General features: G+C 64.5%; 1 protein-coding gene across 2 annotated transcripts in view; it reads right to left on the reverse strand.

The window, feature by feature from the left end:
* The window catches only part of CACNA1B (calcium voltage-gated channel subunit alpha1 B), a 108,695-nt gene extending 85,289 nt beyond the window's left edge, over positions 1–23,406 (reverse strand). The window contains exons 1-6 of one of the 2 annotated variants that reach the window (XM_059658543.1): positions 22,997–23,406; positions 22,011–22,116; positions 18,948–19,087; positions 6,485–6,576; positions 5,493–5,645; positions 4,782–4,972 (exon numbers count right to left, since the gene is read on the reverse strand). In XM_059658543.1, coding sequence (XP_059514526.1) covers positions 4,782–4,972; positions 5,493–5,645; positions 6,485–6,576; positions 18,948–19,087; positions 22,011–22,116; positions 22,997–23,280 — 966 coding nt within the window. In that variant the 5' untranslated portion in view covers positions 23,281–23,406. Of the gene's footprint in view, positions 1–4,781; positions 4,973–5,492; positions 5,646–6,484; positions 6,577–18,947; positions 19,088–22,010; positions 22,132–22,996 lie in introns of those variants that run through there. The other variant, XM_059658542.1, reaches the window with a different exon arrangement.
* Positions 23,407–25,158: the final 1,752 nt, after the last annotated feature.

Below are 25,158 nucleotides of genomic sequence, written 5' to 3' on the forward strand. Positions count from 1 at the left end.
GGACTGAAAGGTCCCGGGTTCGATTCCGGCCAAGGGCATGTGCCTGGGTTGCGGGCACATCCCCAGTGGGGAGTGTGCAGGAGGCAGCTGATCGATGTTTCTCTCTCATCGATGTTTCTAACTATCTCTCTCCCTTCCTCTCTGTAAAAAATCAATAAAATATATTTTTTTAAAAAATCAATAAAAATATATTTTAAAAAAAAGAAAAAAAAAGAAATGGTAACATGACAGCCGGCGCCCGGGCAGGGGCTGCCAGGGACGGGACAGCCTCCGGCCGGCTGGGACACAGCTGGTTCTGCAGGCCGTGACCCTGGAGGACACAGGGACGGGCCACGGGATTGCTGCTGTTTCCGGCCACTGAGCCCTGAAAGCCTTTACCAGGGGCACTGGTTAATAATGCGGATTCTCTCAACAGCTGGAGTCACACGTATGCTGATATAGATGCGATTTGATACGTGTGCTATTTTGTTGTATTGACAGCAAGCTTCAAAACTTCATATGTCAAATTTGCTGAAGGTGTTAACATCATAGATGTTTTTAGACTTAAAAATGTCGAATTTTGTGACAAAAAAAGAGCATTTGCAGGAAGTTTTAATTCATTATTTATTTTGAAGAATTGTGCTGCTGAAAGTGATCGTATCCTTCCGGAAGCTTATGGTGAACACGCTCCATCTCAAGACACTGTGAACGCTGGTTTAAACTCTTTAAAGTGATGATTTCGATGTGAAAGACAAAGAATGTCCAGGTCAACCGAAAAAGTTTGAAGACCAACAGTGACAAGCATTATTGGATGAAGATGCGTGTCAAACTCAAAACCAACCTGCAGAAAGATGAAACGTTGCTCAGCAAACCATTTCCGATTGTTTACAAGCAATGGGAACTGTTTTAAAGGAAGGAAAATGGGTGCCACATCAACTGAACGAAAGGCAGATGGAAAACCGAAAAGTCATCAGTCAAATGTTGCTCCAACAGCACGAAAGAAAGTCTTTTTGGCATCGAATGGTGACTGGCGATGAAAAGTGGATTTATTTTGAGAATCCCAAACGCACAAAATCACGGGTTGACCCAGGTCAACCATCAACATCGACTGCAAGGCCAAATCGCTTCGGAAAGAAGACAGTGCTCTGCGTTCGGTGGGATCAGGAAGGTGTGGTGCATTATGAGCTTCTAAAACCAGGTGAAACCGTTAATCCTGATCGCTACCGACAACAAGGAATCAATGTGAGCCCCGCTTTGATCATAAAACCACCAGAATGGGCCAGAAGACACGGCAGAGGAATTTGCTTCATGTTGACGCACCATCACACACTTCGAAACCAGCTAAAGACACGTGAAAAGGTCTTGCCTGGGAAGTGTGAACCCACCCGCCGTGTTCACCAGCCCTTGCTCCCTCAGGTGAGCACTTGTTCCGATCGACGGCACACGCGCTTGCTGAGCAGCCTTCACAACGTGCGAAGACGTGGAAAGCTGGGTCTCTGAATGGCCTGCCTCAAACAAGAAAAGTTCTATTGGGACGGACCCACAGATGACCTGAAAGATGGGGGACGTGTCGCTAGCGATGGACATGACTTTGAATAAAGCACGTCTGATGTTTCTCTTTAAATTACCGTGTTTTCTTTGATGACAAAATCCGCATTATTAACCGGTTGACAGTTAATCCGCATCATTAACTGGTTGACAGTTAATCCGCATCACTAACCGGTCCACCTGGTAACTTCAGAGTCAATCCCCGGATCTCCCTGCATCACCTCCCACCCCCGGCTCCAGGTCCCAGAGAAAGCCCTTCCGAGTTGACTTTATGTGCCACCCTCGCCTAGTACTGCCTTCCGCCTTTAACCTTTAACCTTTAACCTGACCTTCCAGGGTTCATGCCTGTCCTGCTCCGGTCACGTTTACCTGCCCCTTCCTGGAGCTCTCATGACACCTGGCCTGGCTCCTCTCGCCCTCCGAGGTGGAGCCGGCTCAGCGTCAGGCCTTCGCTTCTCCATCTGCGCTTGTTACCCAGGTGATCTCACCCCCACGCATGACTTCACACGTGCACCGGCAGCCCCGAGTCCCTCTGTGTGCCCACTGCACACGCAGCACCCACTGGCACAAAATGGTCATCGAGAACTTCACGGGTCAGAGCAGAATGCAGGCTCCACCCCTCTCCTCGGCAGCAAAACTGAGCAGACACCCTGCCCCCCCCCCCCGCTCCCCCCTCCGTACCCCCACAGCTCAGCTCACACCTGATTCCTCCTCTCCTGGTCCCCCATCAGGCGACTGCAGAGCACACAGCCTATGGGTGTGCACGCGCACACGCCTTCCCCAGGTCGTGTGTGCGGATACAGCGACCGTGTCAGAGCCACGGGCACGTAACCCGCACCGTCTCCCACTGGCCCTGGAGGAAAGTGGGGAAGGTCCTGAGTGACAGGACGTCCCACAGTCACGCCCAGTAGAAGGCAGTCTGTGTTCAGAGTGTCCGTTCCCGGCTGCTAGCAAAGTGGTCAGCATGCTCCGCACAGAGAGGCCGGCACAGCTGGCCTCGTCAGCGGGAGGGTGTCAGCGGGAGGGATGTGCGGAGGGACGTGAGGCCCCTGTGCCCCAGGCAGCACCCTCCCTCCACAGCTGCCGGGCTGGCTGGCAGCCAACACAGGAACGGGCGGGGGGGTAGAGGGGGGGACAGGCAAGTCCCTCCTTCGCCCCCGAGATACCCGTCTCTCTGGGCCACAGGAACTCACTGCGACTCCCCTGACTCCTCTCCTCCAGCTGGGGCGCCCCACCGCCTGGTTTCCAGGGGTCCGCGCTGAGTGATGCTCTCTGTTGAGACCCCATCACCCTGGGCCGGAACTTAAAGGGGCTCCTGGCTGCCCACCGTCCTGGGTCCCACGGGAGGGCCCCTGCTCAGGAGCCGCGTCTGCGGGAACCAGAAAGCCCCGCCCTGGGCTGGTGAGGACAGGCCTCTCCACACGACCTGCGACCTCCCGCACGGCCCTGCTACCCGCTCTCCGCGTGGACAGTGGCCGCCTGCTCCAGCGCCGGCCTCAGGGCGCACGCCGTCACCGCGTCCGGGGCCGCCAAACTTCCGAGCCACGTCCCGCAGCGACCGGCTGGCGGCAGACCTCCCGCCGACCTTCCGCCGTGTTTCTTCAGAGCGCCAGCCCGCGAGCCCTTTCTCACGGACGTCCCCTGCTCACCCTCCACAGGCAGCTGCTCAGGGCGCGCCCAGCACCAGGGGCCCCAGGGGTGTCGGATGAAGCCCCGTGGCCCTTCCTTGAGGGGCCTCCTGCCCACGGTCTGGTTCCTGCCCGCCTCCCGGGGGCGCAGACCCACGAGGAGTCGCATGGCCACTGGCCAAGCCCCGGGAGCCCTGGGGGGTGCGGACCGACCGCGCTGCAGCCTCATCCTCGCGTGGGGCCGGCGAGGATGCGGCCGGCTCAGAGCTATTTTTAGGGTCTCTTTGTGAAAAGTGTTCCTTGATCGGCTGAGGGAGAGAACAGCCAAGCCCGTCATCCTGCCTTTGTCCCGCGCTCAGACGGAGCTGTCATCAGACACGGCTTCCACTCCAGAAAGAAATCTAGTTCATTAGACCTGGGGCCAGCGCCCCGAGTTCCTCATCCCTCTGCCTGCTGGCGAGCACTGACCACACCCCTGCTGGGTGCCCAGCCCCAAGATTCACCAGGGGCCCCCACGAGCCCCGGAGGCGGGGGCACAGGCTCCAGGGTCACCCCCCCACAGCTGCAGGAGCAGACCACAAAACCTGGCAACCCCGGGCCACCCCTCCCGGCCACATTCCTGGCTCCCAGGCCCCACCCCACCCGCCTCCCACAGCCACTGGGCACTCGTCCCACTGCTCCCCTGCCCCGTGCTTCCCAGGGCCAAGGGGGCGGAGGCAGCTGGGGGAGGAGAGACCGTCCCATTAAAGGAGCTAGAGGGCTCCCAGGACAAGCGCAGGCAGGGAAGGTGGGAGCGACAGGCACCGGCTCCCCCAGGGCTCCCCCAGCATCTCATGGGCGACGGCCGGCACTGCACAGCAGGGCTGCCACGCTGTCGGGCGGGAAACCAAAGAGGAGACAAGGGGACAAGGCACAGGCTCACCAGGCACCCCGCGTGACGACAGCCGTCTCCCTGGGCCCGGCTCAGTTCAGCCCCAGCCCCACCCCCCCCACCCCCACCCCCAGCCCCGTCCCTTCTCCACCAGGAGGCCCGCAGGGAGCTGAGCTCGAGGTGCGCACAGCGACCCCCAGTGAGCTTTGCCCGCTCCTCCTGGCAGCGGGTTCACACAGACTGGTGGTTCACGGAGAAGACTCCCCCCAGGCCTGATGTGGAGCGAGCGACGGAACAGGACGCCGGGGGCCGGGGCCTCGCCCCGCGTGGGCAGCAGGAGACGGCTCCGCACCTGTCTCCTCTGACCTCCACCACCTGCCTCAGTCCGCTCTCCTAGCAGAGGCTGCAGGCCCCAGTTAAGGGTCTGAGTGCGCCCGGCCGGTGTGGCTCAGTGGTGGGCGTCAGCCTGGGAACTAGGAGGTCACAGTGTGACCCCCGATCAGGGCACAGGCCCGGGTTGTGGGCTCGGTCCCGGAGGATGCGTGCAGGAGGCAGCCGACCCATGATCCGCTCTCATCACGGATGCTTCCATCTCTCTCCCTCTCCTTTCCTCTCTGAAATCAATAAAAATATTTTTAAAAAATATATTTATTTAAAAAAACAAAAAAAAAGAGCCTGAGCTGAGACCGATCCCCGTGGACCCCGGGGTGGGTCTGGAGGCGGAACCGGCCGGGCGGGCCGGACCGGCGACTCACGTTGTAGAGGATGTCGGTCCAGCCCTCCATGGTGATGCACTGGAACACCGTCAGGACGGCGAACAGGATGTTGTCGAAGTTGGTGATGCCGAAGTTGGGGCCCTGCCAGTACTCCCGGCACTCCGTGTCGCCCTCGCACAGCCGGGCGGGCGCCTCCTTGCCGCAGGGGAAGTCGCCCACGGGCTTGGCTTCTGCGTGGGGAGAAGGGAGCTCGGACCGGCACCCGCCCGCCGCCGGGAGGTGGAGACCCTCCACTCCGCGCCACGGCCCCTCCCCGGCCGGAGCCCCTCGTGCTCGGCCTCGTTCATCCTAAAACCGGACGCAGCGCACGCCTCGCCCACCCGGGACGCCGGCGCCCCTCCCTCCGGCCCAACTGCCGCCCGGCCCCGACACGCGGGACACGCACACCCGCCGTCGGTCCGGAGCCGCCGCAGGCCCCTCTCGCCGGGCGGGGCCCAGGGGACAGCGGGCGGCCAGGCCCACGCGGAGGGAACCCGGCGGCCTGCTGAGCCCGGGACCAGGCGCTCCCCCAGGCCCCCAGCTCCCTGCGCCGCCGCCCCCCGCGCCCCCACCTGCACCGGCACCTGCTGCTCCTCGGGCGGGCGGAGCGGACCAGGCGGCCGGGCTCTCCCGCCGGCACCGCCGCCCCCACCCTTCCATTCGGACGTCTCCTCCCAGGAGAGGCCGAGACCCGCCCCCGCGCCGCCTCACCTGTGCCGTTGGAGAAGCAGGCCTTGTGGAACTTGCCCATGTAGAACTCCAGGCCGATGATGGCGAACATGAGGATGGCGAAGAAAAGCAGCAGCCCGATCTGCAGCAGCGGGACCATGGCCTTCATGATGGACTTGAGCACCACCTGCAGGCCTGGGGCGGGGCAGAGGGTCAGGGGGCGGCGGGTCAGGGGGCAGCGGGTCAGAGGGCAGCGGGTCAGGGGGCAGCGGGGCAGAGGGTCAGAGGCGGGTGGAGGCGGGGCAGCGGGGAGGAAGCCTGGGTCCTGGGGGCAGGTGGGCGGAGCAGGGGCGGATGTCAGAGGGGAGCGTGTGGGCTGTGGGATCTGAGGAGGCTCAGGTGCAGCGAGAGCAGGGTCCTGAGAGGGGAGGGGAAGGAGTCCTGACAGGGAAGGCGGAAGATTCTGGGAGCTCAGAGCAGAGGCTCCTGGGAGGGTCGAGCAGGGAATGCTGGGAGAGAACAGCAGGCGATCCTGAGAGGGAACACGGAAGATTCTGAAAGCTCAGAGCAGAGGATCATGGGAAGGAAGAGCTGGGAATGCTGGGAACTGGGAGCAGGGGACCCTGGGACGGAAGAGCAGGGAATGCTGGGAACTGAGGGCAGGGGGTCCTGGGACAGGAGGGCCTGAAATGGTGGGAAGATCGGGGAATGCTGGGAACTGGGGGCAGGGGGTCCTGGGACAGGCGGGCCTGAAATGGTGGGAAGAGCAGGGAATGCTGGGAACTGAGGGCAGGGGGTCCTGGGACAGGAGGGCCTGAAATGGTGGGAAGAGCGGGGAATGCTGGGAACTGGGGGCAGGGGGTCCTGGGACAGGCGGGCCTGAAATGGTGGGAAGAGCAGGGAATGCTGGGAACTGAGGGCAGGGGGTCCTGGGACAGGAGGGCCTGAAATGGTGGGAAGAGCGGGGAATGCTGGGAACTGGGGGCAGGGGGTCCTGGGACAGGAAGAGCAGGGAGTGCACTTCGCAGACTCACTCGGAATCCCCGACACCAGCTTGAGGGGCCGCAGCACCCGCACCGCCCGCAGCGTCCGCAGGTCGAAGTCGGTGCCGGCCGTGGCGAGGATCCTGGAAGAAACGGGGAGGTGAGGGCCCGCACACGGTCTCCCTCTGGCCGCGGGGCCCCGGGGCGCCGGCCTGAGGTTGGGGGACGTCGCCCCCGAGAGGCCCTGCTCTCCGCCGGCCTTTGGGCCCTGAGTCCAGCCTGAGCCGTGTCCCCAAACCAACCCAACTGCAGCCCAGGGGCGGGGGGTCAGCGGGCGCCCACGGCTCGGAAAGCCGCCCAGCCGGCTCCATGGGCACAGACACACACTCCACTGAAACCAGGACGGAAGCTCCCGCCTCTGCCCACGGCACTCGCCTCTGCTCCCTTCGCCCCAAACGCGTGTCCAGTGTCCACCGCGCCCTCCCCACTCCGCACCTTCCCCCTCGTCCACGTTGCCCGCACAGGCCCCCCCTCCACGCCGTCCACGGAAAAGCTGTGACACGCCTCGTTCTCCGCGCCCGAGGCTCCTCCCCTTGCCCGTCAGTGGACCCACCAGCACCGGCACCAGCACCCGGAGTGCGTGTCTCTTTTGCCAGTTTCACCTCCCCCTCCCCCCTCCCCTTCCCCCTCCCCCTCCCCCCAAAAGAGGACACCAGGGCGCCCTCCACCTGGGACCCACCCACCGTGCGCTCATGTCCAACCTGACACCTTTAACTCGGGTCTGGAATTCGGGGCTCCGGTACCCGAGTGCATGGCACGCATTTCCGTTTAACCCCTTGAGCGCCAGCCATCGTCCTAGGAACTGTGCTAGGCTTCCCAAGGCATTCCTGCTGATTTTACAGTTTAGGGGAAAAAAATTATGAATCGCAAGTAAATGAAGTCACATATTCAAAAACTTAAGGAAACCTTTACTGCGTTGACATGTTTAGCGATATCATCATCACGGACAAAAGCAGACTTGGAACTGGGCGCCATTTCGAAGCTTTGATGGCGCTCCCAGCACTTTTGGCGAAAGACAGGAGGGCCGATCGCGCTCCCCGGCACTCTAGGGGTTAAAAAGGCACCTCAGACGTTACCCACCTAAGGGGCTCGGTTTCAAACTTCAAGGAATAAAAATACCCTTTTTTGAAAGTTCAGAGCTGTTACATCCTGGTGACTTAAGAGCTTTTTTTTCCTCCGCCCAGGCTTGCCCCTTCCCGGTCACCCCCCACCCCCGCCCCCACCCCATCTCAGCAGCCAGCCAGCTGCTCTTCAGGCCCAAACCCAGGCTTTCTCTCCGACATTCCACAGCCAAGTCACCACTTAAAATGCGCCCTAGAATCGTGGTGAAGGAGGCTTTATGCCCCCTAAATGCACTGCCCTGAGGGCAGAACTGGTGTCACAGACCCGGTGGAACTCCCAGGAGAAGAGGAGGGAAATCTTTCGAACCAAAATCCCGTGAGGCAGGAGGGAGTCCATTCAACTGCTGGGATTAACTATTGGAAGATTAACTCTGATCAGACAAAATCAGCCAATCATGAGACAAAACAGGCAGATATTTTAAAAGCCAAAGTCTGGCAATAAATAGTTATTGAAATAATAGCAATAATAATCACGAGTCATACTCTGGGCAGGAAACGTGGTTTGACAGTACTAACGGTTTAGGAGATAGTAGCGGGGATCCACCCGCAGCCGTCAGAACGACGAGAGGGAAGCTCGGCGACATGGCGGTTAGACCCCTCCTCTCACACACGTCGGGGGTGAGAAGCCGCATTTGAAGAGATAATAAGGAATTTCCGGAATTAAAGACTTGAGTTCAAAGTTCATTACAAGAAACAAACAGAACATCACCGGCTGTCCCTTTTCCCCAAATGAACCTACAAATTCGATGCAATTCCAGGAAAAGTCTCAACATTTCTTTTATGTAGAAAACCCTAAATTTGTAGAAAACCCACAAAAAATTACCATAACTAATGAAGTCAACGAAGTTTCAGGATGTACCGTCAAGGCATAAAACAAGTATTTCTATGCACTTGCAATGAACGCTCAAAAGAGGACATTTTAAAAAATCCATTTACAGTAGCATTCAAAAGAAGAAAATACTTAGGAATAAAATTAACCAAGGAGGCAAAAGACCTACTGAGAACTGCAGAGCTGCTGGTGGGCAGTACAGGCCAGATCGGTCATTAGGAAACTTCTGTTGCCGGATGTCGGCACCGCCCAGAGCGCGCTGTCGAGCCCATGCCGCCCCATCCAGACCCCAGGCGCTCTTCCGCAGAAATGGGAAATCTCACCCTAAAATTCACGTGGGATCTCAAGGGTGCGTGGCCAGAACAATTCTGAGAAAGAATGAAATTGGAGGAGTCACATTTTCCGATTTCAAAAACTACTGTTTTCAGGGTACAGCTTCCTTACTTCCTCTACGTCTATTCCGAGGTATTTTATTCTTTCTGTTGCGTCTGCACGTGAAATGGTTGGCGTCATTTGTTCTGATGTTTCATCGTTGGCATACAGGCACGCCACGGGCTCTTGTACATTGATTTTGGATCCTGCTGCTCCGCTGCGTTTGCTCAGTGTTTGGAATAGTCCTTCGGTGGAGACTGGATGGTTTCCTACGGGCAGAGTCCTGCCATCAGCGAAAAGCGATGGCGTCACGTCTTCCTTCCCAACTCGGATGCCGTCGGTGTGTCTCTTGCCCGCGCGCTGGGCCGACGAGGGGTGAGAGTGGACATCTGTGTTGCTCCTCCTCTTAGAGGAAAAACTTGCGGTTTTCACGGCTGAGTATGCCGTTAGCTGGGGGCTTGTTGTACGCCCCTGTTTTGCTGGGGTACGTCCCGTGTACGTCCATCTTGTTGAGTGTTTTCATCATAAATAGTTGTTGTATTTGTCTCTCTGACTTATTTCACTTACTTAGCATAATGCCTTCCAGGTCCATCCACATTGTTGCAGATTTAATCCAAATACCTTTCAAGAATGATACTCTTGCATTTGTAGCTTTCATACATAGAACTTTAATTTTTTTTTTTTTTTTAGAAAGTAAAATCTTTCCTGATAATCTCTTCAACGCACAGAACCCATTCTGAAGGCACCAACAAGCACACTGATCATAAAGGACTCCCTTTAAAATCCGGTAATAAGCCCTGGCTGGTTTGGCTCAGCGGATAGAGCGTCGGCCTGCGGACTCAAGGGTCCCAGGTTCGATTCTGGTCAAGGGCGTGTGCCTGGGTTGTGGGCACAACCCCAGTGGGGGGCGTGCAAGAGGCAGCTGAATCGATGTTTCTCTCTCATCGGTGTTTCTGGCTCACTATCCCTCTCCCTTCCTCGCTGTAAAAAAAAAATCAATAAAAAAAAATATATATTAAAATCCGGTAATAAGCCTGGCCGCCGTGGCTCAGTGGTTGAGCGTGGACCTCTGAACCTCGGGGTCGGTTCGATTCCCGGTCGGGGCACAGGCCCAGCTGCAGACTCGATCCCCAGTGTGGGGCGTGCAGGAGGCAGCCGATCCATGGTTCTCTCTCGTCACTGATGTTTCTCTCCCTCTCCCTTCCTCTCTCTCTCAAATCAATATTTTAAAAAAAAGAAATAGGAAAGGAACGGACACAATGACAATTCCTGAAGTGATGACGAACCGCCCAGGACCTGGGTCAGGAGCGTGCTGTGCAGGACAGCGCCGGCCTCGCCTGGGCCGTCACGGTCAGGGTGGATTCTGGCAGCCCTTCTGACCAGCCCCCTTGGACATCTGTCCCGTCAGAGTCACACAACATTCTTACAACGATGGACGGCACAGGCGGCCATCTCCGAGGCCGGCGGGAGGAAGTGCACTGCGCAGCCGTGACCAATGACGAGAGACGCCGGTGCGTGAGGAGCGAGGGTGAAGGGCCGACGTGAGCCGCTTCACGTACATGTGGATGAGCCTGAGGACAGCACACCCGTGGGGGGCGGGCACAGAGGCCTCTACGTGCGAGGGCGCTCGCGAGCGTCCAGCCAGGAGCAGAACGGGCGCTGCTGCCCCGGGGCTGGGGCTGCTCGCGGCTGCTTTTGGAGGAGGATGGAAATGTTCTAGAATGAGGCTGTGGTGCCCGGCCGGCGGGGCTCAGCGGTTGAGCATGGACCTATGAACCGGGGGCTCACGGTTCGATTCCCGGGCAGGGCACAGGCCCGGGTTGTGGGCTCGATCTTTAGTGTGGGGCCTGCAGGAGGCAGCCGATCCGTGATTCTCTCTCAGCACTGTTGTTTCTGTCCCTCTCTCCCTCTCCCTTCCTCTCTGAAATCCATACAAATATGTTTTAAATAAATAAATAAATGCCGAAACCGGTTTGGCTCAGTGGATAGAGCGTCGGCCTGCAGACTGAAAGGTCCCAGGTTCGATTCCGGTCAAGGGCATGTACCTGGGTTGCGGGCACATCCCCAGTGGGAGATGTGCAGGAGGCAGCTGATCGATGTTTCTCTCTCATCGATGTTTCTAACTCTCTATCTCTCTCCCTTCCTCTCTGTAAAAAATCAATAAAATATATTTTAAAAATAAAAAAATAAAAATAAATAAATAAATAAATAAATAAATGAGGTTGTGGTGATGGCTGTACAACTAGGAGCGCACTGAAAACCCCCGAACTGTACGCTGTGAACCCATGAATGTTATGGGATGTGAATTCCACCTCGATGTGCTGCTCTACACAGAGAAAAAGTGAAAACAAGTTCTTATGTGGATCATGACCGCAGCCTCATGAAACAGCAGAACTCGGGCCCTGAGCACACACACCGGCTGTGACTACTGGTGGCCCAGGCCCGGCTGCCCGGCTCCCCAACCCACGGGGCATGGGAACGCGGACACATGGCACAGACACGCTCAGACACTCAGCACCACGGGCACGGGAGCCGTGCACACAGCCTGAACCCAAACGCGGCTCAGACACAGACGTGTGGCAGACACACCAACACCCACAGCTGGGGGAGGGGACCACGGCTGCAGCCCTGGCAGGGCCCCTGACCCTGACCCAGGCCCTCGCCCGCAGCCCCAGACTCGGGGTCCCTGCTGGTCTCTGTGGCCGCAGGTTCCCAGCTGTCTGTGCAGGACCCTGGGTCACCCCAGCCTTCCCAGCGGCTCTCCAACCCCTACTCGGCCCAGCCACCCCCAGGCCATCCCTGTCTGAAAGCCCAGAGCTGACCAGGGACCCACAGCTATTTGTCTGTGAGGAGGTGACAAGGCCAGAGGAACCCCGGACTGCCCCACCAACCCTAACCCTGACCCCACCCCCACCCTGTGGGCACCCGCCTGCCCACTCCCCCTCCTGCTCCCTGCTCCCCCTCATGGGGGGACAGGGCCCTCCCTCCCTGACCATCCCCCCAGGGGTCCTGCTGAACCTGGGGGACAGCTCAGCCCGCGTGCGGCCAGCAGTCCCCCAGCCCATTTGTTCTGGAACTACCAGGGACAGTCAGGGCCACACCAGCCGGCGTTCACAGCCCAGGGTCCCTGCCTGCCAGCTGCACACAGGCTCACAGTCCTCACCCTGGTCCCTGGGGAGGGGCCCTGTCCGCCCCCGCCCAGCCCGCACTGTCCCGCCTGGAGCGGGTGGGGGGGGGACCACACAGTGCCAGCCGCCCAGAGAGCCCTCACGGTGCCCTGGCCCAGCGCACAGCACGCGTCCCTGAACCCCAGAGGCGCCCCCAGTAGACAGTAACCACCAGAGGGTCTGCAGGGGGTGCCCTTCCCGTCCAAGGTGCCGTCACCCGGCAGCATGGCTCATCCAGGCGGGGCCAGAGGCGGCACCCAGCCCCTTGGGGAGACCGACCCCAGCACCCGCACTTCTCCGAGGAGCCCCGGCCCCAGAGCAGGACCCCGTGTCTGCTGGCCACCGGGCTCGGCAGCAGCCCTGTCCACGGTGCAGCCCCTGCTCGGGCCGTGGGCTGGCAAGGCTCCCGGAGACGTGCGCCCGGCTCAGTGCCAGGGGCGCCCGCATCCTCGGGCCGGCACTGCTGTCGCTGGAGCGGGTGGGCAGCCAGGGGAGGCCTCGCGCCTGCACCCCCGCCCCTCACGCTGGGCAGCTGCGGGGTCATCAGGTCGGGGCGGGAGCCGGGGTGCGGAGCCAGCCAGACGCCCCCTCCCCCTGCCGGAGCCGGAGCCGGAGCCGGAGCCACCTCCAGGAACTGCTTTGTCACCGACTTTCCAGGTGCAGCTTCTGGCCCAGGAGGCTGCTGGCGGTTGCCATGGAGACAGCCTGTGGGTCTCAGCCTCCCGCCCCCACCCCAGGGGCTGAGCTGAGCACCGGCCTGCATCTCATTCAAACCACCCCTCCTTCCAGGGCCTCAGGGGGTCAGTGGTGCCCCTCTCACAGGACAGAAACGGGGTCCGGGCACCCCCAGGGCCCAGGCTCCGAACCTGGAGGAGGCGCCCCAGTGACGCACCCACACAGCCGGGTAGGCCGCCCACCGCTCCCCAACCCCTCCTCCGGCAAGGGCTGCGGGCCCCAAACCCCAGCAGCGGACAGCGCCACGCTGACCCCCTGACCCGCGCCACCCCCGCCCGCCGAGGGGACATGGAGCCCTTGGCTGAATGCTCTGTCCAGCTTGAGGGGCCGGCGACTGGTCAGTGCAGCGCGGCTCTGACCCCCGAGGCCGGTCGCCCAGGACCCGCGGCGGCCACGGAGGAGCCGCCTCCCGGTGCGGCCACCAGCCCCGCCTTTCCCAGGTGACGTTCACGCCTCCCTCCGGCCTTTGGTCCAGGGCCGCGGGCAGCCAGGCGAGGGCCGGCTCAGTCTCACGCGACGCCCCTCCTGCTTCGGGACCCTGATTTCTGAGCCTCCGTTTCCGGTCTGTAGAGTGGGGTGACCCTCCCGCCGGAGCCTGGACGCCCCCCACAACTGAAGTTACAAGGCAGACCCTAGTCCCTTGAGGATCAGGACCAGAGCCCCAACTAAAACCGGTCTGAAGAGCATCCCGCGCCCCAGGAAATAATGGAAGGTGTCCAGGTTTCCACCAAAACCAGGAAGATCTGAGGCCAAAGGAAAGCAGACAGACAACAGGGGAGTCAGAGTCCCCAGCGGCGAGTATGAAGCACCATCATCAGAGAAATCAGAGGCCAGGAAGCGCCTAATGACACCTTTGTCCGGAAACGAGAATAAGAGACGAAGAGCTGAGAGAACGGGTCCCGGCAGAAGAGAGAGCAGAGGGCTCGGCGAAGGGAGCCACGCGGGAGCCACGGCCGGCGGGACCTGGGGGAGCATCGGGCTGACGCGGGGCGGGACCGCCAGGCCCGTGGCCCCAGGTCGGCACTCGGAGCCCCGGCCGACCAGGCAGCGCGGAGGACACTCAGCCATGTCCTGGCTGAAACGTCCCCCATTGGGCCAGAGGCTCAAACCTACAGATTCCAGATGCCGAGAGACCCAGGGTCAGAATCGGGCGAGAGGAGGGAGGACAACGCCGCAACCGGGGACCGTTCCCGGGCCCACGGCACGGCAGCCACGCAACTGGCCGGACCCGGACTGAGTCGCGTCACCGCCCTGTGCCGCGGGGGCCACCGCGGGCTCCGCTCTCCCAACCGATGTCACCGCGGAGGCTGAGCGCGGGCAGCACGGCACAGAGATGAGGGCCAGACAGAGGAGCCCACAGCCCGTGCCCCCCCCCCCGTGTGACTCCATCTGGAGACAGCGCCCAAAGGAGGTCCTCAGCGTGGCCCCCATCCGCCAGGGCTGGCACCCACGGGAACGGGACGCGCCCAGAGCTGGGTCTGCACGAGCGAGGGGCCTGCGACACCCGGCGGGCGGGCAGGTGGCCCGGGCCTCCGCCGCCAGGACGGAGACACGTCTGTGCTCAGGCCTCGGTCCCTGCGCGAGCGTTTTCACATAAAAGCTCCTTCTTGAGGGTCGGCCTGCCCGGCCGGTGTGGCTCCGCGGGCTGCGTGTCGTCCGGCACTGAAAGGCCGCCAGTGGGTCCCCGGGGCGCAGGCCCGGGTGGCGGCTCCGTCCCCAGGGTGGGGCGAGCGGGAGGCAGCCGGTCGGTGTTAAGCATTTCACAGAGATGTTTCTCTCTCTTTCTAAAAATCAATTTTAAAAAACATCTTTGAACGTTGGCAGCTAATTTAGAGCCCATCTGGCCACACCCCTGAGCCCACCGGCCACAGACCCAAGGCAGGGAGCGGCCCGGGGACGCGGACAGCTCCCCGTCACCAGCGCACCTGCCGACCACAGCCCAGGAGCGGGCACCTGTCCCAGCCGCCCCCCTCCCCCACCCCTCCCCGCGGAACGGGGCCTGGGCCGAGCTGCCCGAATCTGGCTGCAGACGCCGAGGCTCACGCACAATGACGCTGGCTGTGGTGGCCTGGCGGAACCCGCACCCCACCCCACCCTCAGACGTCAGGGCTCAGGCCCCCGGCCTCGTGGGATCCCTGGAGACCATCCCGGTCCCCTGGACCCTGGGGCGCTGGAGACCCCCGCTGTTACCTCAAATGGAGCGCCCAGCGAGCCCCAGGCAGACAGGCGTGGAGAACAGACCCTGCAGCCCAGGCCGCACCGGGCCCTGCGGACCCACCGCCTCAGGGACAGGCAGCCCGGATCCTGTGAGTGACCGTGTCCTCCGGCCGGAGCCCCTTCCTGCCCTGCGGTCCCGAGTCCCCGTCCGGGAGCCTGCGGTGCCCGCGCCCTGGGCTCTGAGGCAGCAGCACTCAGTGAGGGGCAGGTGCTCGCTCAGGGCACTGGGCCCGGTGTCAGAGGAGCCCCGAGTGGTGAGAGCCCCCCAAGTGTCTATAACTGACCTGATGCTGCTGCCCAGTGACCCCCACACCCCTCCCCGCACACAGGACCAGAGCCTGGGGCCGGCGGCCCACAGCACAGGGATCCCTAGGCCTTGGGGCTGGGGGGCTCTCCCCCACGGTGGGGTCTGCGGGCAGCGCCAGGCAGACTCGGCTCTGGCCTCCCTGCCCCCAGAGACGGTGAAGCCTCCAACAGAGGAGACATGGGGAGAAGGTGGGTCCCCGGTAAATGCCCAGGGGTTTCCGCGCTGCCCGCCCCCCACCCCCACCCCACACCCCCACACCCACACCCACCCCTTACCCCCCACCCGCACCCCCACCCCTATCCCCCACCCCCACCCCACCCCCCACACCCACACCCACCCCCACCCCCACCCCCACCCCCACCCCCTACCCCCCACCCGCACCCCCACCCCTATCCCCCACCCCCACCCCACACCCCCACCCCCACCCCCCTCCCCACCCCACACCCCCACCCCACACCCCACCCCCACCCCACCCCCACACCCACACCCACCCCCTACCCCCCACCCGCACCCCCACCCCTATCCCCCACCCCCACGCCCACACCCCCCACCCCCACCCCCACCCCACACCCCCACCCCCACCCCACACCCACACCCCACACCCCTGTGCCATAAGGCAGCCTGGGGCCCTGGGAGGCCTCAGTCAGGAGGGAGGGCCGGGGGCTGGGCACAGGGTGGCTGCACCGGGCAGGACAGCCCCCTGAGGGGAGTCTAACCACTCTGCAGCCAGGACGGGACCCTACAGAGACCTGAGCCACAGGGACCCCAACCTCAGACCCAGTGACGGGGTCCCCACAGCCTCCCTCCGCTGCTCCAGGGGCTACTTGTCAGAACTCAGCCCCTCCCCTGGTCCAGCCACATGTGGGGGTGCTGTTTCCAGCCCCAGGGGAAACAAGAAAGTCCAGCAACCCCCCACCTGAGGGGCCGACACCCCCACCTGAGGGGCAGAGACGACCCCCGAGGACAGTCATGGGGGGAGGAGAAGCCCACACGGAACTGGCTCTGGTGGCCCATGCTTAGACACGCTTAGACACGCTTAGACACGCCACAGTCAGCCCACGTCCAAACCACATCGCTGGTCACTCCACATGGTGTGCCACCTCCACTCAGACACGGGTGCCCTACCGTCAGGCGTGGTGTCCCTGTTCCCCTGGCCCAGTCCTGCCCGCCTCTCTGAGCCAGGCCCCCAGGACCACAGACCCCAGGCCCCCAGGACCACGGACCCCAGGCCCCCAGGACCACGGACCCCAGGCCCCCAGGACCACGGACCCCAGGCCCCCAGGACCACGGACCCCAGGCCCCCAGGATGGCAGGAGCCAGCCCCGAACCGCCCTCCCTCGCAGTGGAGCCCGCACCCCCCCCCCCGCACCCCTCCTTCCCGCCCCAGGAGGCCCCGCAGCTCTAATTACAGGTCCTGGAGAGAAACCCAGTTTAACGTGGAGTAAAACGAGAAGCTGTGGTTGGAAACATCCCCGTGGGGAGCCACCTGCCTGAGCGGGACGCACTCCCTGCCGTCCCCCAGGACCAGGAGACAAGCTCCGGCGAGGCCAGGAGCGGCGGGCGGCAGGGTCCTGGGCGCTGTGCCAGCAGGAGGACGTCCCCAGGGCCCGAGGGACCCTGACCCTGTCCTGTCCCTGGGACCCAAGGGCGGGCGGGGTCCGAGGAGCCTGGGAGGGCTGGGAGGGGCGCACCGTCCGCCGTTCTCACCTGCAGGCCCGGCTCGCACACCGCTCCCCCTCCCGCTTCTGCTGTCACAGGCGACAGCTCGGCTGCTGGGGGGTCCGAGGCCCCCCTCGTCCAGCCCGGCTTCCTGTCTGTGTCACCCCATGGCCTCGCCTTGGGGACCAGCCCACCAGCACCCTGCGGGAGGCCCACCTACTGAACCCTCCAGTCCTCACACACTCACACACAAATCACACACACACACACACACACACACTCACACTGACACACACACACACACTCACACACACACACACACACTCACACACACACACACACAAATCACACACACACACACTCACACACTCACACTCACACACACACACACACACTCACACACACACACACACACTCACACACTCACACACACAAATCACACACACACACACACACACACTCACACACACACACACACACACACACACACGGACGGACGGCCTGTGACGGAGCCTCCGGGCACACGGGTGGGCGGGCGGTGGGGGCACCAGTGCAGCCAGAAGCCCACGGGCACTGAGGGTCAGAGAGGGTCCCCTTGACACCCCCATCCCCAGGGGCGGCTCTGCTCATCCCTGCGCTCGGCACCCTCAGACGCCCGGCAAATCCTGGGTAAAGGGTGGCGGTCGCGGGGGCACCTCGAGTGGCCAGCGGGACGCACGGACAGGAGAGCAGACGGCAGGACGGCCCCCCGGCTCACCCCCTGGCAGCCAGGGCCAGAGGCTGTGCCAGCCCCGCCAGCCCGAGGCCCAGGTGAGCCGGGGAAGCTGAAGGCCCCTCCAGACCCGCCCAGCAAAGAGCAGGGCGCCCCGCTGGCCTCTGGGGAGGAGCTGGGCTTCCAGGCAACCGGCCTCCCCAGCCAGAGACCCGGCCTCCAGCCCTCTGAGCCCTAATTACAAACCAGAGAGTGTGGAGCCATAACCCCACGCGACCCACAGGGACCTGGCTCAGCAGGGCTGAGAGTTAGGGTTCTTCCTGACTCCCCACCGGCCAGCACCCACCCCAGAAAACACGCAGGGCCTCCCTCTACCACACACGCACACACATGGACACGCACAGGTGTGCGAGTCCTGTGTGCTGCACGCAGGAGGGAGCAGCTCCCCCGGGACCCTGGCTGGCGTATGAACCCCCACAGGACACAGGTCACCCTCCCTGCCTGGGGTTCCCTCCCAACCCAGCACCCCCTGGGGATGAGGTGCAGAGCCAGGAGCCTCCCCCTCCCCTCCCACCCACCTCCTCCTGAGGACAGAGCGCAGGGACTCTGGGACTCAGACGGGAGACACGGCTCCAGGGAAGAGAAAGAGACAGTGAGACTAAGAGAAAATAAAAAAGGCGGAGAGAGAGGGAGAGGCAGAGGCACTGAGGGGGAGACGGGGGGGGGGGGGGGGGGCAGAGAACTGGAGAAGGAGGGACCCGCACGTGGAGAAAGGACAGAGCGGGAGACAGAGGAGAGAGGACGGAGGGAGGGATCTCCCAGGCAGAGTGGGGGGACCCGGGACCCGCTGGCTGGGGCTCCCAGGAAGGCGAGCCCCTCTGCGCTCTGTGACTAGGAGTGTGGGCCTCGGGCACGGGGAGCAGCCGGGTGCCCCCTCCCCCGGCCCCACGACGCACCACCGTCTCCCTGGGCCTCAGGCTCCTCCAACTCCCGCCTGGAGGGCACAACCGCTCCCAGGGCCCGAGCCCGAGCCCCAATTACCCGTTAATTTGCAGACACTGCCTGCCCCTCCGGGGAGCCTGCCCCGAGCCAGGCTCTGGGGACCCCCTGAAAGACGCGGGGCCCCTCCGCGGGGATGCTGGTTCCCGAGGGAGAGAAGTAAACAGCACCGCTCCCTGGTCCCCCAGGGCTGCCTCCGGGGCCCCTCCCCTCAGCCCGGCCTCAGGCAGAGTCCGCACAGGGCGGCGGCCAGCAGAGATCCCCCCACGGCACCTGCAGCCGCGGACGCCGGGCGAGCCAGGAAGGCCCAGCCCCTCGCGGGCGCACGCCGCCTACCCCGTGAGAACCACCACGAAGTCCATGACGTTCCAGCCGTTGCGCAGGTAGGAGCCCTTGTGCAGCACGAAGCCCAGGGCGATGATCTTGATCCCGGCCTCGAAGCAGAAGATGCCGATGAAATACGGCTCCGTGTCATCCTGGGGGAACACGGCACAGGGTCGCCGCTGCCCCCGCGGCCCGGGACCCACACCCACGTCCCCGCTCCCCGCTCCCTGCTCCCGCCCGCCGGAGGGGCCAGGCCCCCACCCTCTGGGGGGGCAGCGGGGGGGTGCGATGACCACTGGGGCTCCTCCTGCAGTGACAAGGGTCACCTGTCAACCCCCCACCCCCAGTCCCGTCATCAACCCCATCCCACAGGACACGGAAGCACAGAGGCCACGGACCCAGGCAAAGACCCAGCTTGTCCGAGGCCACCCGGGTTCTGCCCCTGCTCTGGGTCGGTGCCCCAACTCCCGGGTTCTGCCCCTGCTCTGGGTCGGTGCCCCAACTCCCGGGTTCTGCCCCTGCCCTGGGTCGGTGCCCCAACTCCCGGGGGCGCAGCACATTCCCAGACACTCGAAGCCGAAGCCGGCAGGCCTGGGAGCGAACGTGGCCAGGCCTCGGGGGCCTCTGGGGGGGGGGGGGGCGGCCGGCCAGGGCCACAGGTAGGGCACTTTCGGGCGGGCGGGGAGAGGAGCCAGAGATGCAAGCGCCCCCCTCCACCCGCTGCACCTCGTCCCTCAGCCCAGAGGCCAGCCCTGTGCAGCTGAGCACGTGGGGACGCCAGTGGGGACAGGCACAGAGGGTGTGGCTGTGGCCAGGGGAGCCGGCAGGGCGGGCCTCGGTGCAGACCAGCGGGGAGCCAGGTCTTGGGGGGCTGGGGGGCAGACGCACAGGGGGTCATCGCGGGGAAACGGCCGCCGGAGTGCAGCCCACAGGCGCCTACACGCCAGGCCACTGCTCAGTGGCAGCCCCTGGAGGGGTGGTGAGGAAGGGGGGCCCTGTGCCTGGGGAGCGGCCCTGCCGGCCAGCTGGCCCCGGGGGTTGCAGTTCCCACGCACGACAGCAGCCTGCACCTTCCTCTCCGAGAACCCTGGCCCCGAGGGGCCTCCCATGGAACCCACAGCCCGGCCTCCCCTGCCCACAGCTGACGGGCAGCCCTGTGTGGGGTGGCCATCGCGGCCCAGCTCCCCTGACACCCCGATGCTGACTCATGACAGGCCCCCCAGGCTTCTGGCTGGATGGCTCCTCTCCCCTTGACCCCAGGGAAACCGCGGGGCCCCACCAAGCAGAAGGCCTCTGGATGGACAGAGGGCAGGCCCAGAGCCCGGATGGGAGGGACCGTGCTAACCCTGCCTCAGCCCTGCCCCCAGCTCCACCCTAGACCACAGGGCTGAGTGATGGTGTGGGGGAGGCGTGGGGCCAGCAAGCTAGGGCTCCAGCTAAAGGCACTGGAAGGCGGTGGGTGGGCGGGAAGGCGGTGGGTGGGCCGAAAGCAGAGCCCCCAGGGCAGAGAACTGTGGAGGTCCCGCCCCCTGGACAGGCTGCCCACCCCCACCCCCACCCCCACCCCCACCCCCGCTCCCCAGGCAGCGGCACCAGCCTCAGCCTGGCCAGAGCCGCCGCCCTGCTCTCCAGGCCCAGGTCCTGGTCTGGTCTTTGGTCCCTCCCCAGGGCCTGCCCACGGACTGGGGTCAGCCCAGGGGGCCTCAGGCCGTGGGGCTGGCCCAGGTGGACCCCGTTCTGCTCCTTTTCCCAGCAGCTCGGCCCCCAACCCTGAGAAGTGTGCCTGCCCCCTTCCCCACCAACCCAACCCCCTCACCCAGGAGGCAGGAGCCTGCCCCCCAAGGCGCACAGACTGAGTCCCCTGCCCCCCGCCCCTTCTCTCCGGCCCCACCCCGACACACTTCCGTGAGGCAATGAGGGGTCCCGCGGCCTGGCCTTGAGGCTCCCTGCCTGAGTCCCCAGCTCCCTGACTTTCGCCCTCATCTGCCCTCCAGAGTGGATGCTGGCACAGGGTCCACAACGCCAGTGGGCCCAGAAGGCAAGTGGCCCTGCCCGGCCACGCCTGGACCAGAGTCACCGCGGGACTTACCCCACTCCGTGTGGCAGGGCTGCGCTGGCTCTCATGCTCCGACGGCCCCTCACCCCCCGCCTTCCCCATGCTGAAGAAAGGCGTGCCCCCCAAAACCTCCGTCCCTGGCTCTCCCCTGGCTGCCCCCCCTCCTTGCCTTCTCACAGTGCCTTGCGACAGTGAGCCCCCCAGTCAGGCTCGCTGTGTCCCCCCCCCCCCCGGGCCCACGCCAGGCACCGAGCAGGCCGTGCGCTGTCACTGCTCATCTCCACGGAAGTGAGCGGAGAGGCTGGGGGACAGTCACGTGCCGGGTGGCGCGGAGCTCCGGCAGCTCCCTGCCCGGCAGCTCCCTGCCCCGATGCTCCCGGCTCGGCCTCCGGGGCCTCGGAGTCCACATCAAGCCCAGGCAAAGGGCCCAGCAGCAGGGAGGGCGGGGGTCAGGGGCCAGGGCCTCACCTCCCCAAACCCCACCCTTCCCGCTGGCCCTGCCCCTCCAGAGACCCCCCCTGGCACCCTGCCTGCCTGGGGCCTGTGCCTCAGTGGAGCTGTGGAGGACAGACGGATGGACAGATGGAAACAGCTCAGGGTGCTGGGAGGAGGGGGGGGGGTGCCAGGGGGAGGAAGGCTGCCCAGGGGAAGGGGTGGCCCCACAGGGAAGAGACTCCAAGCTGCGGAGACAATTCTGAGGCAGAGACTGGCCGCCCCAGGGGGCACCAGGGGCAGAAGCCAGGCGGGGCAGAGGCCATCACGGCCCTGCAGCCAGCGGCCCTGCCCGGAGCCTGCTTTCCTGACCCTGAGCCTTAATAACCACCACACACCCAGGCTGAGGGCCAGTTTCTCAGATCAAGAAGCCCAAGGCCTGGGGACTGGGGTGCAGGGGCAGCCACCCTCCCTCCCTCCCCATCGGGGGCTGCGCGGGCGGCTCCCTCCTCCTGACCCTGCGGAAGGGGCCTCCGCGGAAGGAGAGGCGCCCTGCCCCTGCCTACAGACCGGGCGCCCGCACTCACCAGCCGCTCGGACATGGGCGTTTTGTCGCCGTCAGGGAGGTGCTGCTCCAGGGCCAGCACGATGCAGTTGGCGATGATGGTAGCCAGGATCATGTACTCGAAGGGAGTGCGTGGGTTAAGGACTGGCCGCAGGCGCCAGGAGGGGAGGCGGCGAGGCGGGCGGCTCGCAGTGCAGCAGCCGGCCAAGCGGCCTCCGGGGGCCTGAGAGTGGTCCCTCCAGTGCCCCCCACTCCCTCCCGCCTGTATCTTCGGGGGCTGCCGCGAGGCCAGCCTTTGGGCCCGTCTCGGCGGCCGTCAGCACCGCGGACAGCGCCATCCGGCTCCGCGCCCCGAAGGGAGGGGGAGGTGCGCCCCCAGCTACGGCTGGAGAGGGACCCCGCGCAGGCGCGCTCCTGCCCAACGACACACGTAGCCACATGTACCGACACAGGCACGTGAACATGCCTGTCCCGAGAGTCCCGCATGCACGCGCAGCGCCGGGATCATGCTCTGCCCGCACACACGCCGCACCTGCTGTCGGGCGCGCGCGACCCGCGGCCACCGGGGCTCGCACCTACAGACGCGGGTTCACCCTCGGTGCCCTCCAGGCTGGCCGTGCGCTCGGCATCCGGACCAGGGAGCGAAGGGACGTGCCCGGGGCAGGGGGCTCCGCCCAGCGTCCACTCCGCTCCTGCCGCCGCCGCCGCCACCGCGACCGCACACGCGCGCACACACACACGCACCCGCGGCGGGCGGAGAGGGGCCCCGCAGCCCCACCCCGCCCCCTCCACGCCGAGTCCTCCCGGGGTGCCTCTCCCCAGATCGCACCCTCCTCCTGGCCCCGGAAAGATGGCCACTGGGCGCCGCACTCGACCCGCCCGGCACGGCCCGGCCGCCCCTCCCACACCCGGCGGGGTGCGGACGCCGGACCCGGCGCCCGGCCCCTGTGCCCGCGCCCGCGGGCAGCCCCCGCCCGGCCCGGCCCGGCCCAGCCCCCGACAGGATATGGCCACTCGGTGATGCGCTTGGCGTATTTGCGGACGACGTTGTCCTCGCTGAAGATGAAGAGCGAGCGGTTGACGGTGAAGCAGTTCTGCTTGACCGGGATGGGGTTGTACATCGCCATGGTGCGCGCGCGCTGCGCGATCGATTGCTTGTAGAGGACCCGCTGGCCCGGCTGCAGCCCCCCAGGGCCCGGGCCGCCCGCGCCGCCGGCTCCGCCGCCCCGGGCCCGCTCCCCGCCGCCGGTGCCCCCATAGCGGCCGCCGAGCTCGTCCCCAAAGCGGACCATGGCTCCCGGGCGCCGCGCGCATCCCCCGCCCGGCGGCCCCAGCAGGGAAACCGCGGGGCGCGCCAGGCGCTCGAGGCGGAGCAGTCACGGAGCCGCCGGACCAGCACCGGACCTCGCCCGGCCCGGCAGCCGCCGCACCCGACTCCGCCGCCCGCGCCACGCCCTATAAGGGGCCGATCACGTGGCGGAGCCCGGCCAATCCACGCCGCTCCGCCCGCCCTTATTCCGCCGGCCCCCAGCCGGCCGCCCCCGCCCTGTCCCCGCCGCGGGGTCCGCCGCCAGCCCTCGGGTCCTCGGTGGCTGCGCCCCAAGCCGGGGCGGCGCGCTGAGCGTGCGCCCTCCGTGCGTCCGGCCTTGCGCCGCGCTGGGCGCTGGCCAGATGCTGACCTGGGCAGCTGTGGCCGGGGCGCTGGGCGGGGCCCGGAGTCCTCGACGGCCATGCTGAGCTGCCGAGAGGACCCCTCCTTCCCCCAGGAGGCATCGCCGGTCGCATAACGCTCCAGCCCCCGGGGGGGGGTGGGGCGCAGGCTCCTGGTCCCCAGTTTCTTCCCACACGTCACCCTCCCCAGCGGCCTCTTCCGGGAGGACTGCGGCTCAGGCCCAGCCTCGCCATCCTTTCGGCGTCTTCGACATCCAGACGATGCTTTCAACTCCCGGTCTCGCTGGTCAGATGCACAACCCGGCCTGGTCCCTCACCCTGTCACATCCTAGACCTTCCCGCCAATGCCATCGCTTCAGCCTCAGAGCTCCACTCGGAGCGCCTGTCCCTCCACCATTCGTTCAATAATAGTTTTTTAAAATATGTTTTTATTGGTGTGTGTGTGTGTGTGTGTGTGTGTGTTTGAGAGAGAGGAGAAAGGAGAGGGAGAGAGAGAAACATCAATGACAGGAACGTCACTGGGCTGCCTCTTGCACGCCCCCTTCTGGGGATCGAGCCCACAACCCGGGCAGGTGCCCTGACTGGGGACCCTGGGTCCTGGGTCCACGCTGCTCATTCAATAACAATTTCAAGGGCGGCTGGTTGTCGTGTGCTACCTGTCCATCCACCGCCCAGCATCTCACTGAGCACCCGAGACGCCCGCCCGAGGCTGTCCTGTGCTACCTGTCCACCCACAGCCCAGCGTCTCCACTGAGCACCCCTGAGACGCTCGCCCGAGGCTGGCGTGGCCGCGGTGGGGCTACGCTCTCCTACAAGCAGCAGCTGTGTTCCCACGTGCTGACGGGGGCCAGGTGTGCGCACTCCACTCCACGCAACCCGCACGTTCAGATCAGAGCAGGAGCGACTCGGGGACATGGGAGGTCGGGCACGTGTCAGACACTGTCCCCGTCACAGCAAATGGAGAGCGGAACCCACACCAGCGGCCGAAGGGGGGGGGGGCTTTTCTAGCGGAGTCACAGCGGACTCAGGAAGTGACCCTGGTTTGTGGGGAAGTGAGGCCGGGCGCTGTGCAGAGGCCGGGGTGGGGGGGGGACCTCTGGCCCCGAGTGCCACGCCGTGGGCTCTGCCTGCTGTGCTGAGCGTGAAGTGGCAGGAAACTGAGCAGAGCAGTCTGCTAAGTCCTTTCCAAAAGGCTGCCCTGGCCGCTGCCTGGGGGGTAGACGGTCAGCTGCCTGTCGCCTCGGACGCATTCGGATGTAAGTTACCCAATTCCCAGCTACCGTGGCTTACACAACAGTCTTAACCTCAATAAAAAGCAATGGCCCAGCCCTAGCCCGTTTGGCTCAGTGGATAGAGGGTTGGCCTGCAGACTGAAGGGGTCCTGGGTTCAATTCTGGTCAGGGCACAGGCCCGGGTTGTGGCCTTGATCCCCAGTATGGGGTGTGCAGGAGGCAGTGATCAATGATTCTCTCTCATCATTGATGTTTCTATCCCTCTCT

Source organism: Myotis daubentonii, chromosome 11, assembly GCF_963259705.1.
Source record: "Myotis daubentonii chromosome 11, mMyoDau2.1, whole genome shotgun sequence".
Lineage (NCBI taxonomy): Eukaryota > Metazoa > Chordata > Mammalia > Chiroptera > Vespertilionidae > Myotis > Myotis daubentonii.